This window comes from Cynocephalus volans, chromosome 3, assembly GCF_027409185.1.
Source record: "Cynocephalus volans isolate mCynVol1 chromosome 3, mCynVol1.pri, whole genome shotgun sequence".
Classification (NCBI taxonomy): Eukaryota; Metazoa; Chordata; class Mammalia; order Dermoptera; family Cynocephalidae; genus Cynocephalus; species Cynocephalus volans.
This window is the reverse complement of record NC_084462.1, coordinates 36,638,165-36,659,407: the sequence shown is the minus strand read 5'-3', so window position 1 is coordinate 36,659,407 and position 21,243 is coordinate 36,638,165. Positions and strand designations below refer to the sequence as shown.

Below are 21,243 nucleotides of genomic sequence, written 5' to 3'. Positions count from 1 at the left end.
CTTTTTTATGACTGAATAATATTCCATTGTATGTTTATACCACACTTTGTTTATCCATTCATCTGTTGATAGACACTTGGGTTATTTCTACCATTTGGCTACTGAGAACTCTGTTGTACAAGTGTCTAAGTCACTTCTTTTCTTTCATTTGGTATATACCTAGAAGAGGAACTGCTGGATCATATGATCATTCTATGTTAGAATTTTGAGGAACAACCATACTAGTTTCCACACTGACTGAACTATTTTGAATTCCCACCAGCAATCCCTAAGGGTTCTAAATTCTCCACTACTTTGTCAGCCCTGGTTTTTTCCCTTTGTTTTTGTTTTTTTATAATAGCCATCCTAATGTCTGCAAATGAGCATCTCATTGTGTTTCAATTTAAATTTCCTTAATGGCTAATAGTCTTAAGCATCTTTTCACATGCTTATAGACTATTTATATATTTTTTCTTTGGAGAAATATCTATTCAAGTCCATTGCCCATTTTTTGATCAGGTCTCATGGTTTGTTTTGTTGTTGACATACATATCTTTATATGTTCTGTACATTAACCCCCTTTTACAAGTGATTTCTCTCATTCTGTTATTCCCTTTTTATTGTTGATTGTGTTCTTTGATGCACAGAAGTCTTTAATGTAGTTCAAGTAATCTATTTTCTTTTCTTGCTTGTACTTTTGCTGTCATATCTAAAATATATTGCCAAATCCAATATCACAAAGCTTTCCCCCTGTTTTCTTCTAAGAGTTTTCTGTGAATTGATTGAATTGTGTCCCCCAAGGTTCGTGTATTGGACAAAATATTTCCACTGTAACTGTCAAAGGCAGGAAATCCTATTATGGAAACTGAAAGGTGGGGCCTTGAAGAGGTGATTGGATTGCAGGACGATACTGTAGTGAATGGATTAATAATGGTGGTTGGGAGGTGTAGTTCTGAGGGCTTTAAAAGGAGAGTGCATGAAGAGCTGTCTCTCTTGCTCTCTCTGCTTTTACCCTCTTGCAATGTGAGACCCCTGGGTCACTGTCGTATCACCCGATGTGTTCCTTGGACTGTGGACTTCCCAGCCTCTGAAACTGTAAGCAATAAATTTAATTTTCTTATAAATTATGCAGTTCCAAGTATTTTGTTATAAGGAACAGAAACGGACTAATACAGAGTTTTATAGTCTTAGCTCTTAGGGTCAGTTCTTTGAGTCTCAGCTCTTAGGTTCAGTTCTTTGAGTCAGGTCTTTCATCCAATTTGAGTTAATTTTTATATATGGTATAAGTTAAGAGTCCAAATTTGTTCTTTTACATGTAGATACCTGGTTTTACTCAGCATCATTTATTGAAAAGACTGTCCATTGCCCATTAAGTAGTCTTGGAACTCTTGTCAAAAATCATTTGACCATATATGTAAGGATTATTTCTGGGCTCTCTATTCTATTCCACTGGTCTATATGTCTGTTCTTATGCTAGAAGCAATCTGTTTGGATTACCATAGCTTTATAGTAAGCTTTGAAATCAGGAATTGTGAGACCTTCGACTTTGTTCTTTTTCAAGATTGTTTTGGATTTTGGGGGTCTCTTGAGATTCTTTATGAATTGTAGGATGGGTTTTTCTATTTCTACACAAAGATGCCATTGGAATTTTGATACGGATTGCACTGAAGCTGTAGATTGCTTTGAGTAGTATTGTCATTTTAACAATAGTAAGTCTTCCAATCCATGAACATAGGATGTCTTTCCATTTACTTATATCTTCTTCAAATTCTTTCAATACTGTTTTATACCTTTTAGTGTACAAGTCTTTTGACTCCATTGTTAAATTTATTCCTAATTTTCTCATTATTTTAGATGATAATTTGTTAATTAAATGAAATTGCTTTCTTAATTTCCATGGACTTGTTTATTACTGTATGGAGATGAAATTAGTTTTCTTGTGTTGATTTTGTACTCAGCAACATTGCTGAATTCATTTTTTAGCTTTAACCAACATGTGTGTATATGTGTGTGTGCAGAATCTTTAGTTTTTCTATATAAGACCATGTCATCTGTGAACAGATGTTTGCTGCTATTTGAATAGAAGCAGCAAAATCAGGCATACTTGTCTTGTTTCTGATCTTAGGGGAAAAGATTGCTGTCTTTAACCATTAAGTATGATGTTAGTTATGGGTTTTTCATATACAATCCTATCATGTTTAGGAAGTTTCCTTCTATTCCTGGATCATTGCATGTTTTTATCACAAAAGAGTGCTGGATTTTGTCAAATTTGTGGTCTGCATCAATTGAGATGATCATGTGTGTTTTTTGTTCTTCATTCTCTTAATGTGGTATATTACTTTGATTGACTTTCATATTTTAAATCATCCATGCATTCCAAGAATAAACCCCACTTGGTCATGTTGTATGTTGCAGAATTTGATTTGCTACTTTTTTTTTTTTGAGAATTTCCATATTAATATTCATAAGGGATGTTGCTCCATGGCTTCCTTTTTTTTTTGCAGTGTTTTTGTCTAGTTTTATGGTGTAATGCTGGCCTCATAGAATGAGTAAAGAAGCATTCTCTCCCCCTTAATTTTTTGAAAAAGTTTGGATTTTAATTAACTGGTGTTTGAATGTTTGGTAGAATTTACCAGTAAAGCCATCTGGTCTAGAGGTCTTCTTGTTGAAAGGTTTTAGATTACTGATTCAATTTCCATACAAATAATAATTCTGTTTATACTTTCTATTTCTTCATAATTCAGTTTTGGTAGGTTGTATGTTTACAGAAATTGTCCATGTCATCTAGGTTATCTTTCTAGCATATAATTGCTCATAATATTTTCTTATAAACCTTTCTATTTCTAAAAAATTGATATTAATATACCCACTTTTACTCCTAATTTCAGTTATTTGAGTCTTCTTTCTTTTTTTCTTAGTCAATCTAGCTGAATATTTGTCAATTTTGTTGATTTTTTCAAAGAACCAAATTTGGGTTTCATAGATTTTTCTGTATCATTTTGTACTCTCTATTTTATTTATCTTTGCTCTATTCTTTATTATTTTTGTTCCTTCTTTTAGATCTTCTTTTTTTTTTCGTTTCTTAAGGTGTAAAGATAGGTTATTGATTTGAGATAATTATTCTTTTCATTGTATGTGTCTAAAAGTATAAATTTTCCTCTTAGTACTTAGCACTCATAACTTTTGGTATTCTTATAGAACTGTCTATGTGTCCTTTCAATTCTGTGAATGTTTCATATATTTTGGAGCTCTGATGTTTGGTGCATATATGTTTATAATTCTTATATCTTCTTAGTGTATTGGCCCCTTCAACAATATGTAGTGCTCTTCTCTGCCTCGTATTACAGTTTTTTGAATTAAAGTCTATTTTTACTAATATTAGAATAGCCACCTCAGATTTATTTTGATTATTGTTTGTATGAAATACATTTTTCTATCCTTTCACTTTCAACTTATTTGTGTCTTTAGATCTGTGTTTGTAGATTTCTGTTTGTGGGTGGTATATAATTGGATCCTGTTTTATTTTTTGTCCATTCTGCCAATCTCTAGCTTCTGATTAAACAGTTTACTCCATTAACTTTAAAGTAATTACTCATAAGGAACTTACTTATGCCATATTGTTATGTTTTCTAAAAGTCCTTTAGCTTTTTCTTCCCTCATTTCTTTCATCTTTCTTTTCTTTTTCACTTTACTGTTTTTTTTTTTATGGTGAGAAATTTTCATTCCCTTCTCATTTATTTTGGGTATATTCTATAGATATTTTCTTTCTGGTTACCATGCAGATTATATTTAACATCCTAGTTGCATATTTAATCTCTAATCAGCTCTGTACCCCCTTATGTTATTTATTTTACAAACTGTATTTTAAAACACTGTAGGCCCAATGACAAAGATTTATAATTAGTTTTATGCATTTTTCTTATAAATCATATAGAAAATAAAAAATTGGAGTTACAAGAAAAAATTACAATATTGGCTTTTATTTACCTTTACCAAAGATCTTTGTATCTTCATGTGTCTTTGAGTTACTGTCTAGCATTCTTTCATTTCAACCCAAAAGACTGAAATGAAATCTTTAGCATTTCTTTTAGGGAAGGTCTACTGGTAATAAATTTGCTCAGCTTTTGTTTATCTGGGAGTGTCTTATTTTCTTCTCATTTTCAAAGAACAGTTGCTAGATATAGAATTCTCTGCTGACATTTTTGTCTTTCAGTACATTAAATACATCATCCCACCACCTTCTGGCTTCAAAGATTTCTTGTGAAAAATGGGTTGACGGTCTGTTTGAGGATCACTTATATGTGATGGGTCACTTCTCTCTTGATGTTTTCAAGATTCTTTCTCTGTCCTTGTCTTTTGACAATTTCATTATAATGTGTCTCAGTGTGGGTCTCTTTGGTTTTATCCCTCTTGGAGTTCATTGAGCTTCTTGGATTTATTTCCATCATATTTGGAAAGATTTCAGTTATTATTTCTTCAAATAATCTGTCTGTTCCTCTCTCTCACTCTCTCTCTCTCTCTCTCTCTCTCTCTCATCTTCTGTGACTACCATAATGTCACAGTCCAATGTCTAGGTTTCTGCCAATTAATTGTGTTACTTTGAATGGCCCGTGTTTTCTTCTCTCTTTTTATGCCTTGTAATTTCTTTCTCCTAAAGCTAGGTATTTGATCATTATAATGTGGTAACTCTGGAAAATTAGATTCTTCTCTTTCCCAAGGGTTTGCTTTTTAAAAATTATTACACCATCTGTTTTGAGACATTTCTAAACTTTCTTTGAAAAGATTATTCCTCATCAAGTGTAATCAATAAAGTCTCTGTTTCTTTAGGTCATTCAGTTAATGTTTTAACAGAGATTTCTTTGAGTGCCAGAAGCTGAAACAAACAAAGCAAACAAACAAAAAAGAAAGAAGAGCCACTTCTTCCAGTCTGCAGTTTCACTATGCACTAGGGCATTCTGAGCTTGGGGTCAGCTCAAAGTAAACACTTAAGGTTTTCTTAGAACTTTTCTGACCATATGTCTTGTCTAGGCATGTGCATGGCTTTCTAAGACTTCCTGTATACGTGGCTGCTTTTGAATGACCTAATTTCCAAAAGAGTTTCATCCCAGCTTCTCCCTCTGGCTGAGGTCTATTTCATGTCTCCACTCAGAATCTCTTGCCCCAGGCATCTGTGGGTTTATAGTCATCCTTGAGCCGTTATGAGTACTGCCTGCCTCTTTTCCTGCCTGCATTCTGAGTTATGCAAGACAGAGATGAACACCTTGCTTTGGCCCTTCAGGTATCTGCCAGATAGTTTAAAATGCATGTACACAATAATTTGCAAACAAGACCTGCTCTGCTCCCTCTGGTAGGAGGGGGAGAACCTGAAACAGGGCTGTGACCTGCTAAAAACCAAAACTGCCCCTGCACTGGGGAGTGGGTGGGAGAAATGGCAAGTAAAAATGCCACAAAACTCTCCTCTTGTTTTGAATGTAGCTTTTTCTTGATTGGGCATTTGGTTGGTTGCTGTGAGCATTGGACCGATTTCTGGAGCTTCTACAAAGTTGGTTCAGATAGCTTCCTGTTGTTTTTTGATGTTTCCATAGGGAAACAAGAACTTGATGCACTTTAGTCTGCCTTTTTGCTGATGTCATTCCCCAGTGTAGAGATCTTTAAAGGCAAGAGAAGGAGGATGTTTACAAAGATAAAGCAGAAGTAAATGAATAGAATTAAAATATAAAATCAAAAGCTAGCCCTTTAATAATATAAATGAAATAGGTAAATATTTCTTGATGCCACTGAACACAATTATAAATAAAATGAAAATAAAATATGTTCTTAGTAGCTTAAAAATATGAGAAAGCAGTGAACATGTGTATACCAATGAATTAGAAAGTTCAGATAAAAAGGGTATTTTCCTGAAAAACATGAATTCTCAAGATTGACACAAAAAGAAAACCTAAAAAGACCCATAAGTATAGCAGAAATTGAAGACATGTGTGCCAGGGCAGAAAACATCAAAATAGGATTTATCCCAGGAATTCAAGAATAGATGGAGGGGATGGGGTCTGACATCAGCAACATGGCAGAATAGAAAGACTCAGGCTGCACTCTCTCCTCCCGCACCCAGAAAGTTCATCTAACAAATGTTCACAGACCAGAACATTCTTTTGAAAACCCCAATATGTGGAAACACTTGCCAGGAATACACAGTGAGAACAGGACAGTCTCTTTAATAAATGGTGTTAGGAAACTGGATATCTCTATGCAGAAGAATAAAATTGGACCCTTATCTCACCCCACATACAAGAATCAACTCAAAATGGATTAAAGATCTGACACTGTACAACTACCAGAAGAGAACATAGGGGGAAACCTCCACAACATTGGTCGGGCAATGATTTTTTAGATTTGACCCCCAAGCACTGGCAACAAAAGCAAAAACAGACAAATGTGATTACATCAAACTAAAAAGCCTCTGCACAGAAAAGGAAGCAATTACCAGTGTGCAGAGACATCCTACGGATTGGAAGAAAATATATGCAAGCCATTAATGTGATAAGGGATAAATATCCAAAATATATAAGGAACTCAAACAGCTCGATAGCAAGAAAACAAAAAAATCCACTTAAAAATTAGGCAAGATACCTCAAGAGACATTTCTTAAAAGAAGACATAGAAGTGGCATCACTAATCACTACAGAAATGCAAATTAAAACCACAATGATGAGATATCACCTCTTACTTGTTATAATGGCTACAATAAAATAGATGAAAGATAACAAATGGAACCTTGTACATTGTTGGTGGGACTGTATATTTGTACATCTATTACAGAAAACTATATGGAGGTTCCCCTCAAAACTAAAAATAGTATTATCATATGATCCAACAATTCCACTTCTAGATATTTACCCAAACGATTTGCAATCAGTTTGTCAAAGAGATGTCTGTAGTCCTATGTTCATTGCAGCAGAATTTGCAAACCAAGATATAATATCAACCCAAGTGCCCATCAACAGATAAGTGGATTTTTAAAATGTGGTGTATATATTCAATGGAATACTCAGCTTTTTTAAAAAAAGAAATTCTGTCATTTTCAGTAACATGGATGTAACTGGAGAACATTATGCTAAGTGAAACAAGCCAGATCCAGAAAGATAAATACTGCCTGTTCTCACTTATGTGTGGAATCTAAAACAATTCAACTCATAGGAGCAGAGAGTAGAATGGTGGTTACAGAGGCTGGGGTGGTGGAGTAGGAAGATGATGGTCAAAGGGACAAAGTCTCAGTTAGACAGGAGGAATATTTTTTTTTTAGATGCATTGCACAGTGCAGTGAATATAGTTAATAACAGAATATAGTACATGTCGAAAATGTCTAGAGTAAATTTTAAATGTTTTCACTACAACAAATGTTAAGTATTTGAGGTGATAGATATGTTAACTAGCTTTATTTAATTATTTCACACTGTATTCTTAAATCATAACATTACTTTGTACCCCATAAATATATACAACTATGAATTGTCAATTTTCCAATATAAAATAAAAATTGGGAAAAGAATGGATCAAGGTAGGACATTAATATATCACAGTTACGGGTTGAACAAGGAAAATGATCATCTAAGTATAGATCGAATTGATAAAATCTATTTCTATTTATAATATTTAAAAAATAATCTAAGGTCAATCATCTCATTTATAATTAGTCGCGGAATATAAACACCATAGGTTGGTGGCATCTATTTTATTCAACACTGTATCTCAACCTACCTCACCATCCCTAGTAACTACCTGACAGTCAACATGTGTACTGTAGACACACATAATGGAAGTAAAACCTTAAGTAATTGCTACAGTGAATTAAAAGTGCAAGTTGTCCTTCACGGTGGGGCACGAACAGCACCCCTATTATAATGAAGAACGAGGTGATACCATACACTCTTATCCCAGTAGTTTATCATTGTTCTGTAAGTTCGAGTTGATGCAATAAAACAAGAAACAGCAACAAGAATAAAAACTATTGAAAATGAGGATAAAAATCATCCCTATATGCAATATCATTGTAAGACTAAGATCCTCAGGAAGATTAACTAAACTGTTGAAAATAATAAGAGATTAGCCCAGCTGGATATGCTTTTGGATAGATGCATACATAAAGACCGTCATAAACAGATCAATAGCCTTCCCATATACCGGGGAGAGCCAGCTAGAAAGACAATGAAAAGTGGTCCCATTCTTAACAGCACCATACTTTTAAAAAATAGGAATAAACTTATCAAGAAATGAGTGTGTGGTCGATGGAGAAAATGACAAAACTTTACTAAAAGCCATACATGAAGACAAGAAGAGAGGCAGACATGTCATATTTATGCAGAAAAGAGTGCACATAGTGTAGCTTTTGTTCTTCACAAAGTGGTGTTTCATACGCATTGTTCCAACAAACACCACAAACGGTACTTTTAGGAATTTGATAAAACAAATGATTCTAAAGTTCACATGGAAGAATAAACTGGTGAGTATTGGAACAAATAGCTAACCATCTGAGAGCAGAAAACTTGACAGCTACCTCACATCCCATACCAAGACAAATGTTAAAGGATTGAAAATTTAAATGGAAATTTAAAAAATACAAATACTGTAGAAAGAAGAATTGAAATTCAAACTTAACTCTCATACAATACTTTTTTGTTTTTTTTTGTTTTGTTTTTGGCAGACACTACTCCAGATTTGGGGATGGAACAGTCACCAAGACAGAAACAGTTCTTTTCTCAGAGCTCATATTCTTCCTCCATTGACACGGGTGGGAGCAGTGAGTCAAAAAATAAGAAATGTAGTAAATTGACCAGACAAATCAGATCTGGATAAGTGTATGACAAAAATCAAACAAGGTAATTGATATGGATTGAATTGGGTCCCCCAAGTTTGATGTATTAGAAGCCTGACCACCACGGTGACTGTTAAGAGGGTGGGAAATCCTATTGCAATCAGTTGAAAGGTGGGGCCTTGAAGAGGTGATTAGATTAATAATGGTGGTCAGGGGCATGATTCTGAGGGCTTTAAAAGGAGAGCACATGGGAATCTCTCTCTCTGTTCCTCCATTTTCTGCCATGTGATACTCCTGCATTGCTGAAAAGCCACCACCAAAGAAGACCCTCATCAGATGTGTTCCCTGAACAAAAAAGACTTCACAGCCTCTGAAACCATAAGCAATGAATTTTGTTGTCTTAAAAATTACCTACTTCCAGATATTTGGTTTATAAGCATCAGAAACAGACTAATGCAGTGATATAATAGAAAATGAATAAATGATCAGAGAAAAGCTCTCCTTGCAAAGGTGACAGTTGATCTGTCCTCAGTTACATAGTTACATTATAACGATTCTGAAAACAGGAATATCTAGAGACAGGGTATTCTACATCCACTGGAGAGCATGTGTGCAAGCTTTAACACAGGGACATCCCTGATAGTTCTGAAGAGCAGTGAGAAGGCTGCACGCTGGAAGCATGGTGAAAGGGAGAACAGCAGTAGGAAGGGGGGTTAGAACTGCAGGAGACAAATCCTTGAGTGGGGAGAAGATGCCAAGGGGATACTGAGTCTTGAAGTGATCAGGGACCACTGCTCATTTTGAGAGAGGAGGCAAAGAGTGAGCATCAGGCCCATTAGATGGTCTCTTTAGATGGGAAGATGGAGAAGTTGCTGTGTTCTCAACGTAAGTATGAAGGGGAGAATAAACACGCTGTGGGGTGGGCCGTAGAGAAATGTATGAACCTGAACTTAAGGCAAGACACGTGGTTGTCTCCAGCCTCGAGGATGAAGAAAATGGATTATTTGCAGTAGCCTAAATGATGGTAAATCCCAAAGCAGGTGTCAGAATTCAAAGCTAATACATGGTTTATCCCATAGTTTATGGGAGTATAAATTGGCATACTCCCTTCTGAAAAGCAATTCATCGATGTTATTTTGTTACATGAAAGTAATTGGGAGATGGTGTCACAGCAAGGGGTTTGGGAGTTAGTCACACCTGCACCCAAACTGTGTGGACCCTCACACCTCTGAGAGCTTGCATCTTTTCTGGTGGAAAAGGTATCTGATCAGAACTGCTGTATAAAATATAGTTTTGGAATAACCAATTGGGCAACTTAATTTGAGTCTTCTGAAATAAGTTATATTTTCATTTGAATACCGCATTCAGCCTTTTAGGTATAGAAATGGAAACTTTAACCATTTTGTGCAACATTTAACTACAAACAGGAACTTTACAACATGTCATTCAACAGATTTTGCAATAAGTTTCTCAGGCAAAATATGGGTTCCCTTGTTGTGATGAAGATGACTCAACATCAGACTCCCAGCTGCCTTTTGGAGAAAATCAAATACTATTTTGTGACCCCCTTACCAATTCCTAGCATCAGAGAAATCAGAGGATACAAAATGGATGGTGTGAAGAAAAGAGCATGTTACCGAATATTCTTAATGATAGAAGGTGAGAAATTCAGTGACATTGGAGAAGCAGGAAACTGAAGAAGAAAGTCTGGAAGATGGGAGAGGGACGACGCCTCCACCTTCTCACAGACAGCAGAAACTTCAGTGCAGCGTCAGAGGAAACAGAGTAGCTGTGACAGGGACAGGACTAAGGCCTGTAAGCCTCTCAGTCAGCCATGATCTTCCCAGTTCCTTAAAAGGTTTGGTTGCCCAAAGGAAATTTTCAAAGAACTCATGTTTTATTGAGGATGGCATGCACACTACATCCAGAGAATTCTTGTGTCACAGGGGATTGGGCTGTGCAGGAGGCTCCGTGCACTGCTGTGTTCAGCTGAGCTCAAGTGGGTGAGCACAAGCCAGTGTCAGCCCAAGTTTCAAGCTCCAGGGGCTTTAAGAATCATAGAAAGAACAGTTCACGGTTTAAAATGACCTTTCATCACCATGAGACACGATCATTCTCAAGCACCTGTGTGAGTAGTTATCAAATACTTTTGCAGAGTCATCAGAGTGAAGGATTAATGATTTCCCAGAATAAGGCTGAGTCAACATCCAAACCTACGTCATAGATTGCTCATCCCAGCCAAAGATCTTCATCTATCCTAGACAAAGCAAAAGCGCTCATTGATCCCACTGCTGCAATGGCTGGGCACGAAGAGGAGAAGGGACTCAGAGGAGCTAAGTGGTGACTGCTGGATAGATGGGGTGAGGGCCAACCCCAGTGTCCAGTGGCAAGAAAAATTCAGCCTCAAGGTCTCAGGGACATAGACAGCCTGATTCTTGTCTAAAGCACATGGCCGGCTGGGAAAGTCGTCTCTGCTGGGTCGGGCCTTCCTCAGCAGTACCTTACCAGCACGACAGCAGCAGCAACCCCAGCTCTGCAAAGCTGGTGCCACGGGGAGTTCAACTTTAGTTTTCACAGCTGGGCCAGACCTCTGCCAGGCCTCTGCCAGACAGCACTGCAGACCAAAGGATACGATGTGTTGCTGGGGTTACCCCTTGCTGGCCATGTCAGCAATGTGATCTAGCAAGTACCACAGGAAAAAGAGACAGGAGGGGAGGTGCGGTTTGGGGCCCAGGGGAGGGTGGAGGGTGCCCCACCAATGACAGCACTCACCTTGTTTTATCAAAAACCACAATACATATACATACATGTAATGTAGAATATATATAAATGGTACCTAAGTTTGCATAGAGTAGCACGGAATATGTGTATACATAAATTTAATAAAATTATCAGTATTGTGTTATTAATGTACTTTTTGCCCAAACCTTCAAATAAATCTCTATAGTTATGTGTGTTTTTTAAATATCAAGGCAGAAATTTCTAGATGCCAAATTCTAAAGAGTCGGATGACACAGCATAGTTCCTAAGCACATGCAGACCATGGGGTTGGGTCTGTGGTCTGGAGATTTTCTTCATAACAGTTTGTTCAGATCCACGTAAATCTGAAGGATTGTTTCAAAAATATGAGGTTCTAAATAAAGATCAAAGGAGTATATTGAGACTACATTTGAATAAAAGCAGCTACTTATTTAGAAATCCATTTACTGGTTTAAGAGGCTGTTTGAGAGGCAAATGAATACAAATTTGATGAGAGGATTTTTTGTTATTCTACAAAGTTTATTACTAAAACTTTTCCATGGCTTATTATTACATTATTATTTATTTATAATTTTTTTTATTTTCTTGGTTTCTCTTACTCTTACCTGTTTTATTGTACTAAATCCAAGATTTTCAAAAGGAGTTTGAAAATGTATTAGTGCTTTTACACATATTATATAATTCTGTCCTGACAGAGTTAAAGCTCTTTGCTTTTAACAGTAATATACCAGCGTACTCTACTTCTGCTAAGAAAAGGAGGAATGCAAAATGAAACGGAGGGAACCCAAAGAGCAAGTTGTGTTTAAAAAGCCAAAAACTCCTAGACTCACTTTTGTTGGTATTTGCTTCTTTTGCTCTTCCCCCACCACACACACGCACCATACACACCCACACACGTTCCATACATGTACACACACACACCACACACCGGAACACATGTACCATGCATGTGTGCACACATGCACACACTCATCATAATACACACGCACACATCATATTCGCGCACACACACATTCATACACGTATATCTGCTTCTGCTTTGTTTTTTTGGGGGTGGGAGGCAGGTAAATGGCTCTTCATTTCATGCTCACAGAGTTAATTAATAATTGTTTGCACAACTGATATACTTCTCAGAACCTCTGGAATTTTATAACCACATCTCTCAATTTGGGGCAAAATATAAAATGCTGAAATCCTCCCAAAGAAACTTCAAACTAGATTCTTTTTGAAGTAAAACCATGGCTTAGCTGACATGTGCCACTATTTTCTATTACAGTCAAAAAGTGTGATTTTGCTACAATCCCAACTTTCACTCCACACAACATGGGATTGAGAAGGTCACTCAACAGCTCCTGTTTAAAGCAATGTTAAATAATTCCCTTCACTTATCTTGAGACACCAAAAGTCTCAGTGGTGTGGATTTAAGCACATGTTTTTATGATTTTACTTATAGCTGTTGGAGTCTTAGTTAGATGGCTTTGGACTCATCATTTTCAGACAAATCTTTTCTCCAAGACATCCACGTGTTCCACTCGAAACTGTGGGCCACTCCTAGAAGGCCTCGAGGGAACCTGTAGGCCAGGTAATCGAGAAACACATGCACATACCCAAAATATTATTCTAAAACAAAACAAAGTAAAAATCAGTGCAAAGTCAATGCAAGAGACAGAGGTTTTTAAGAGAACCATTTAGCAAGGTGATATTCAAAATAATTAACCACCAGCAGTGAAGGACCACCACAGGAAGGTCTGGCAGTTTCCAGGGCAACGAAGGAAGCCTGGGGCCTCCTCCTCCAGGCTCAGGAAGGCAGCCTGGTTTCCTGATTTGAGCGATTACATTAGGAGACCTGGAGAGAGATCTTTCTCATTAGGAAGCCTCTCACTACTTAGTTACTCCCATAAATATTCGTGGCACCACCTCATAAAGCTTCATGGAGACTATACCCTATAATCTGCACACCAGACATTTTTTCAACTGTGCAAATAGCTTTGGGAAAACTTTGTTAAAGCTTCTGCAGTGTCAGGGCGATATTAATTAAAGGCCTTTGTGGCTATGATATGGGAAATCCTTCCTGAGGGAATCTGGGTTCTTAGATATGGCAACCCAATTATATACAATCAATCCAAGGAGGCTGGTTTTCAATGGCTGGATGACTATTTATAGTAACAGTAATGCCCCAAATCTTATGCTTATGAGATTTTTTTTTCCTGCAAAGCTCAAAGTGTTTCATGAATGTTTCCTAATTAATCTGAGGACATAGTCTCACTTACTATAATTATCTCAAGTAAAAAATTCAGTGCCAGTGCACCATGTTACTGCAAAATTGGCCCCAAAGAGGGAGACAGACCTGAGCCCGTACAGCACCGTCCCATCAGGGTGAAGGCGGATCATGCGGTTTTTCACTGTCACTCCATGCACAAATGATTTTTTGTCATTCAAGAAATATGTGTCGGGCACCCAAAGCTGGTCAGCCACACGATTGTCAAGTGTGAGGTTGAGAGGGATCCCAGAATACGCGAGCCTTTTATCTCTCCAATATTGTTGAAAATACATGGTTAAGGTATAATCCTAGGGGAGAAAAAAGAAAAGAAAGAAAATTAGTTTGTGTTGGCCACAGGTGTTTTTCTCCATGATGGGCCAACTTTGGGTTGAAATCTAAGCTGTAAAGTGAATATCCAAAAGACATGGATGTCATTTTTAGACAGGGTAGGAGGCAGTGGTTGCTTTCTTGTGACTGCAAATACCAGGTTTAATATGTATACGTATAAGTGTGTGTCATGTCATAAAGTTCTGGTTTACTTTTAGGTAAGAAGCAGGCTAGGTAAATTGGCACTTAAGAAATAACCACATAGAAATAAAGACCAAAACCAAAAAGGTCGTCATAATATCAGGTGCTGGCAGGGACTGGATCGTTCCCCCAGGTCCTCTGTCTCCATCAGGCAGATGGTTCTTCAACTCCTGCAGCAGATGTGTTCCACCTACAAACTCTCTTGCTGCAATTTAAGCCACTGTCCCCTCGTCCTGCCCTGTGAGGGCTATGAGTAGAAGCCTTCCGTAAATATCCACCAGAGATGCAATAGCTCGGAGGTCTCCATGCCCTATCCTTACCCATACCCATACCGTATGCTCTTCTCCCAGCTCACCATGGCTGTAACATCACCTGGAGATGATGACATGTTACTATGATGAAAACAGAAGCCTGAAGCCAAAGTGGGCCATGGGACGTGGGACAGGCTATGACATGGCTCCTTAGGCCAGCCATCAGAACAAGAAAATATATAGGCAGGTGATCCTTGCAAAGTATTTAGTTCAGTGAGAAGAAAGTAGGGAAAAGGCCCATCAGAGTCTGGGCATGGGAAAAAAGAACTTTCTGTTTTTGCAATCACTATTCAATTTTAGAATGATCATTAGGTCTGAAAATCTGGCGATATTCACAGGACATTCTGAACCCCACCATGGAAGGATCCAAGCTGAAAAATCAAAGGTCATTAGGTAAACTCTCCAACCAGGGAAGGAAAAAAGTCACTTCTGTTCTACTCCAGGAGCTTTCTAAGTTCACACACCTCCTACAAACCCCTCACTTTGTGGATGGTGAGGGGCGGATGGCAAGTCCATGAAAAATCTATCCTGGACATGGTCTTCTGACAGCCCCGCAACGTTCTCTTCATTGTCTCAAAGGGTAACTCCCAGTATTGCTAATTCAGCAATGCCTATTCACGACTGCTCTCGCTAGTGCTGGCACACAGAGGCTCCCAACTGACCAAGAGCAGACATGGCTCTGTCTTCAGGTGCTCAGGGAAGAGGAAGAGAAAAACCATCATGTACAAAGCAGCAAGGCCTGTAAAGGTCAGAGGACGGGCGAGGCAAGAACACGCAAATGGGCTGCAGGGTCCCTGGGAAGGTTTTATGTGCCACTTTAAGGAGTTGGAGCATTTGAGCAGATGAGAAGAAACAGAACATTTGTCTAGGCACTGACATGAGCAGAGCTCTGTGCCTAATGTCGCCCCTGCCGACCCTTGTCCCACCCCCACCACCAACTAAAGACCCTCATAGAGCACATAGCACTAAAGACAAGCCTTGATTAGCTGGATAGCAGGAGGTGGGCATGAAGAAACACCTGGGGCTGGGGGTGTTGCTTTTACAGTAACACGTTCCCTTTGACAGGAAGCCCTGAAGAGTGTGGTTTTGCTGGAACACAGGGTTCATGGAGAAAGAGTGCAGGGTGGTGGGCAAGGCTGGACCCCATGGCAGTGACCAGAGGTGGAGAAACTCGAAGCTAGCTTCGCAGCCCTGATAGCCCCAGGTCCAGGTGCCAGACGACTAGGAGCAGCCTGAAATTATTCAGACCATCTGGTCCTGGGCCTGCCTGCCCACCTGGCCTGGTCCTTCCCGTGGAAAGCACAGTGAAGGCCTTTGCCCCATGCTCCTCTTCTCTGCCTGTGTGCCCCCTCCTCTTGGGAATCGTGAGGAACCCACTGTCCTTTCAATGGTGCTCATCTCCTGATCTGTTGACCTTGCAGAACCTAAATAATGATAAAACCTGCATTTCAAACTGCAAAGTCTTGTGTGAGGAAGATGAGCTTTGCAATGTGCATTTGGTAGGTGAGAGGGCGGGCAGGCAGAGGCCTCAGCGAAGTGGAGAGGGCTTGGTGGGTAGCGGGGGATGGGTGTGAGGAGGGGCTGGCCACGAGGTCCTGAGAGGTTGGCAGGTATTAGGTGTGAGAGTGGACCACCACAGGACACAGCCACGCCCTCCACCCCACCCCTAGGTGAACGCAGGCAATGCGTTTGAACTGCAACTTAGCAACTAAAACATGTTCTATTTGAACGTAATCTCCAAATTGTATTCTTAACAAAGTAGAAGCATTTCGCAGATGCTTTAATTCCTACCCAAGTGCCTGCCGCTGAGGCAGGGAGTCCAGCACTCTCCTCAGAGCCCCTCCCACTGGCCAGATCTCATGTGTCTTGCAGTGAGGAGGGAGGGACCCTGGGAGCCCCACTGTCACCCACTGTCTGGATGCTCTGGGTCCAGGTCTTATTTGGGGCTGTGCACCCCCTGCACTACCAGCCGCACCTCTCTGTTTGGGTCTTGGGTGCTTGCACAGGTGAATTGAGTGGATTGTGGGTGGGTGGAGATCTTAGGTAACAGGGGGAGGAAAACAAAGTATGTAAATCCAAATGCACTGAATCTGGTCTGCCTCATCAGGCAGCGACAGTCACATCAGTGGGGACACCAATCAGTATCCCCTTCTTTCCCCTGCAGAGACTGGTGGAGGAAGATAGGGTGAGGTCCAAGCCCCCTGCCCTTCTCTTGTGTGGCTGGGGGCCGCAAGAGGGGATTCTTCTGCTCAGGGAGCCGTACTGCTGCGTCTGCGACATGCAATGGTGGCACCGAGTGTGGGGACAACAGCAGCCGCTGGCACATTCTGTCCCTTCAGCACAGGCCAGGCCTTGTGCTGCCTATCATTTTTTACACATGAAGCAGGAACTATTATTATTACCCCACATCAGTGAAGACACAAAAGTCTAGAGAGCAGAAGTGCTTTGCTCCTCCTCCACTGTCTCTATCCCTGAAACAGGAGTAGCTGGGACAGTGGAGTGAGGTGCTTGGGCCTGGCTCTCCACCGGAAGCTCTGGGGGACGCAAGCTGTGCTGTCCGTGTGGGGAAATGGAGTGAGCCCTCTGGGCAGCAGTCTGCGAGATGCCTCAGAGAGCAGAGAAACAGGTCACCCCGGTATTCCGCAGGGGGATGTTTACATTTGGAGTGACATGGCCCAGACCAAAGAGAAGCAGCACACGGCCATCGGGAGAGTCTCAGAATTGGAGCTCTAAGCCCATTCATTTGCAGAAATGGAAGGCACCTTGGGACTATTAAAGCTCCTTGAGACTATAAAAGGAATTAGAAATATTGGCTGTGGGGGTCAGGGAGGACACTGGACTCCTCACAAAACATGAGATGAAGCTCAAGGTGGACTCAGGTGACATCTGGGTAGGAAAGTAAGAAATGTCTGGGAAGGGAAGGCCCCTGGCTACTAGGGGTCCTGCTGGTGGCTGGCAAGAGGTTGGGGAGGTGGCAGCAGACACTAAATGACACAGACAACTCATATTGTTCAGGTAATCAGCCCATGCCCTCTGCCAATTTGGTTGGTAAAGTCCGTCTCTTTCGTCAGATCCCCAAACTGCAACAGGAAATTTCCAGATGCTCATTCAGTCATTCAACAGATATTTACTGAGTGCCACCATGTACTGGGGATGTGGGGGAGACAAAGATGAACTAAACACAGTGCGGGCCCCGAGGGCTGGCCATCCGGCAGCGGAGATAACTGCAGGTGCTGCAACGCAAACACAATCTAGATTAAGCGCTATTCTAAACTGGAAGGGAGACAGGAGCCACGAAAGAAGCTATATCTGGGTAGGATGGCCGAGGGCGATTTCCTGGAAAAAGAACCAATGTGACCTAAAGCTTGAAGAGAAGGCTTTCAGCTGTGGCCTGTGGGTGGGCCATGGGTTTGGACATCTGTACAAGGGGGCTCCTGGGACTCACTCACTTCACAAAACACAGTGCCAGGAGGATGGCAGAGAGGGAGGTGCTCCACGGGGTGGCTGTGAGCACCTCACCTTCCATCTGGGAAGTCACCCCCAAACGCGGTGCCACTGGTGGAGACCCTAGAGGGAAGGGGGTGCAGCCAAGTCCTGAAACACCATTTCTCAAACAAAGAGCTTTCAAGGCTTTTGGGTCATGGAAATCAGCACCAGCATGAATGGTGAATCCCCTGAGGGTGATGGCACACCATAGCATCTCCACTTCTTGTGACTTCATGAGGTCCCCATCCGTGTTCCTGAATTTCACCTTTTCTGTTCTGGTGGCATGATCCCATGGGGACAGGAAGGAGTCTTCGGGTACCCTTCTGGTGCTAACCTCCCTAAGACACCAAGAGCTCAGCCAGGGTAGCAGGAAGTAGTGACTGTCACCTCCTTTTCACCTCTGCCCTTTACAGGGAAGACCCAGGCTCAGGGAGCAAGATGTGAGACATGAGGGAGGGGTGGGGTATGCGGAGGAAAGGGTGTGGGGAGGAGTGGGAGGCCCGCAGGAGCAAACCTGCTCCCCGTGTGGGGGTTGCAGGTTCTGGGAATCTCGCACTAGGAGGTGGGCCTAATTAGATTAGCACCCCCTAGAAAGAGACAGGCTAGGCTATCTCCTGGCCCTGGTTCCTGGCTGTGGCACAACCAGCCACATCAGCACATCTAGACAGAGTGCGCTGGAAGGAAGAATATGGGCAAGATGTCAGAGCTTACAGAAATAACCATTGTCAGCCGGGCTGCAGGGACGGGGCCCTGTGTCCAGGAGATGCAGAATCTCATCTGCTGTGGTTGGGCCCCACAGATTGAAGGGGATTGAGGCTCAGTCTTCACACCACCCCAAATTCTTCAGCCCTGGTTCCACCAAGTAGAGGCTCACAGAGTCCGTTCTGATTATAATTTGATGTAATTTGACTTTAGAAGGCCACCCTGAGTGAGCGTTGAGATTTGCAGCCTTCCAAGCATTTATAAAATAGCCTTCCTATAAATTAATTAATTGTCACCCTGAGTATGTGTGCACGCATACTGACATGTGCCCATGTCATTAGCAGGCATCCCCACAGCCCTGAGCACCCTAAGAACCTTTGGCTTCTGGTTAAGATGCAGATCCATCCCTGAAATGGGGCCAGCACCAGATGCTTGGAAAGCTCTAGTAAAGAAATTGATTTCCTGGTTCCCAGCCCCCTACCATGACCTTTGCTGCTCCAGTCACTCAGCAGTCCAACCCTAAATCTTTGCCAGGGAAGGCTACTGGGGAAGCCTATGTAGAACAATTATTCTTGGACTCCTGGGTTCCTGGGCCGGGTTCCCAGAGGTGGAGACTGCTCCATCCCCAGGCACAATGGCAATGAGGTGTGGGGGGCAGCCAGGACCCAGGATACCTGCTGAGACCCTCTGGGGCTCTGTTCTGTCAGGTTCATCTGTATGTCCCAGCATCTCTGGTTTATACCATGACAGGATCCTGAGGACATTGTAGTCCTGGGATATGGGGTTCAACGGAGAGAGCTCAGACATTGGGGAGGAAACCCCAGCTGTGTCCTCATCTAGAATTCTCCAGTCCACTGAGAACTGGAACTCCCTGGAGTACTGTATAACTGTGAGTTATTCCATTTCATCACCATTGAACTATGGTGTTCATCAAAATCATTACGTTAAATAAAATGTCTTGAATCTCTCTCGCGCGCTCTCTCTCTCTCCTCCAGAAGCTTTTGGAGAACTTAGGATCAGCATGAAGAAATATTCAAGTGAGAATCGAAGAATTGTATTCAAAACAAATGGTCTTTCTTAAAAAGAATCTTATAAACAAAATTATTTGAATCAAAGAGTCATTTATTCCTCTGAGCTTCTTTTTGGGATCATAAAGTCCTTTGATAATCTAATGAATGACGGCCCTTTCCACAGAAAATGTATTCTCTTTCTGTTTGTGTGCGTGTCAGATCCATCACCAGGAATCACAGAACTTCACCAAGGCGCATGTTCTTGTTTCACCGAGTGGCAGCAACACTAGTGGGTGGAGTTTCGCTGATGTGCAAGTCATTTATGTAGATTTTGTGCAATGTCTTCCCATTGGAAAAATATGACAAAAGGGTTGTTAGGGTTTACCCCAGATTATGAAACTCTATTTCGCAAGGGTCAGAAGCTATTGCTCCTGGGTGAGGCACCAGGCTCGCCCCGGCTCCACAGGAGGGACGAGACGTGAGGACAGTGTTGCTGTCTCTGCTCGAGGAGAAGCCCTGGCTACTGGGCATGGGGAGCAGGCATTCTTGAATATGAGCCATCCACAAGGCAAGCATCCATACATAGGTGACTGTCCTTTCAAAATCTCCTGAAAATATGCAAGCAGCAGCAAAGATGGCAAAGTAACAAAATAAAACCTCACTCAAAGTAACAAAATGAAACCTTGCTCAGCTTTAGGTGCATAATTCAAGTAGCTCAGATAAATTATTGTAATATACGTATAAACAACAGAGTTTCTTCCCGCTTATACCAATATCTTGGTGTTTATCAGATTAAAATGACAAGAATACATATTTGAAAGTGGAAATATTGCTCATTATTCTGCAATTAAGCAATTGGACTAGATTCTCCAGTGCAGGAAATGAAGAAAAAATTTACTATCCCTGAGAAAGAAATGTAATCTCTAAACCAAATTTAAATATTTAACTGCAGCTGTGAAATCCACAGGACACTTGCATTTGCGTCTGGTTCAGCAAGTTAGTAATACAAAACCTTGCAGGTAAGCTGTTCTTCGGTCAGGGAAGATGGAAAAATCGTTCTGAGAAGCTTACATAAAGCTCAGGTGGTGGTGACTTCCTATGTAGGCATCTCCATAACTCAAGTTAGGCTGGGGAAATCTCAGCACTTCTATCAACAAAATTTATTTAGAAAAGTCTAAACTATTTCATTTAATGATGTGAGAATGAATATCCAACATTACAAACATCTCTCCTCCTACAACAAACTTGGATGGCATCTAGGCTTCCATGTGTTGAATATGTGTGGTGATCTTCCATGACAAAGCGTGATCTGCCTCGCTCTCTTCTCTCCCTTCCTCCCTACTTGCTGCAAGCATTCACTGAGTATCTAACAGAGGCCAAGAACCATGCTGAGTGCTA

At 40.9% G+C, this 21,243-nt stretch overlaps 1 protein-coding gene across 2 annotated transcripts in view; it reads right to left on the bottom strand.

The window, feature by feature from the left end:
- GABRB3 (gamma-aminobutyric acid type A receptor subunit beta3) overlaps positions 1 to 21,243 on the bottom strand; it is a 208,667-nt gene that overhangs the window by 42,829 nt on the left and 144,595 nt on the right. For both annotated transcript variants that reach the window (XM_063091142.1, XM_063091141.1), the window contains exon 4: positions 13,896 to 14,116. In XM_063091142.1, the coding sequence (XP_062947212.1) occupies positions 13,896 to 14,116 (221 nt within the window). The remainder of the gene's footprint in view (positions 1 to 13,895; positions 14,117 to 21,243) is intronic.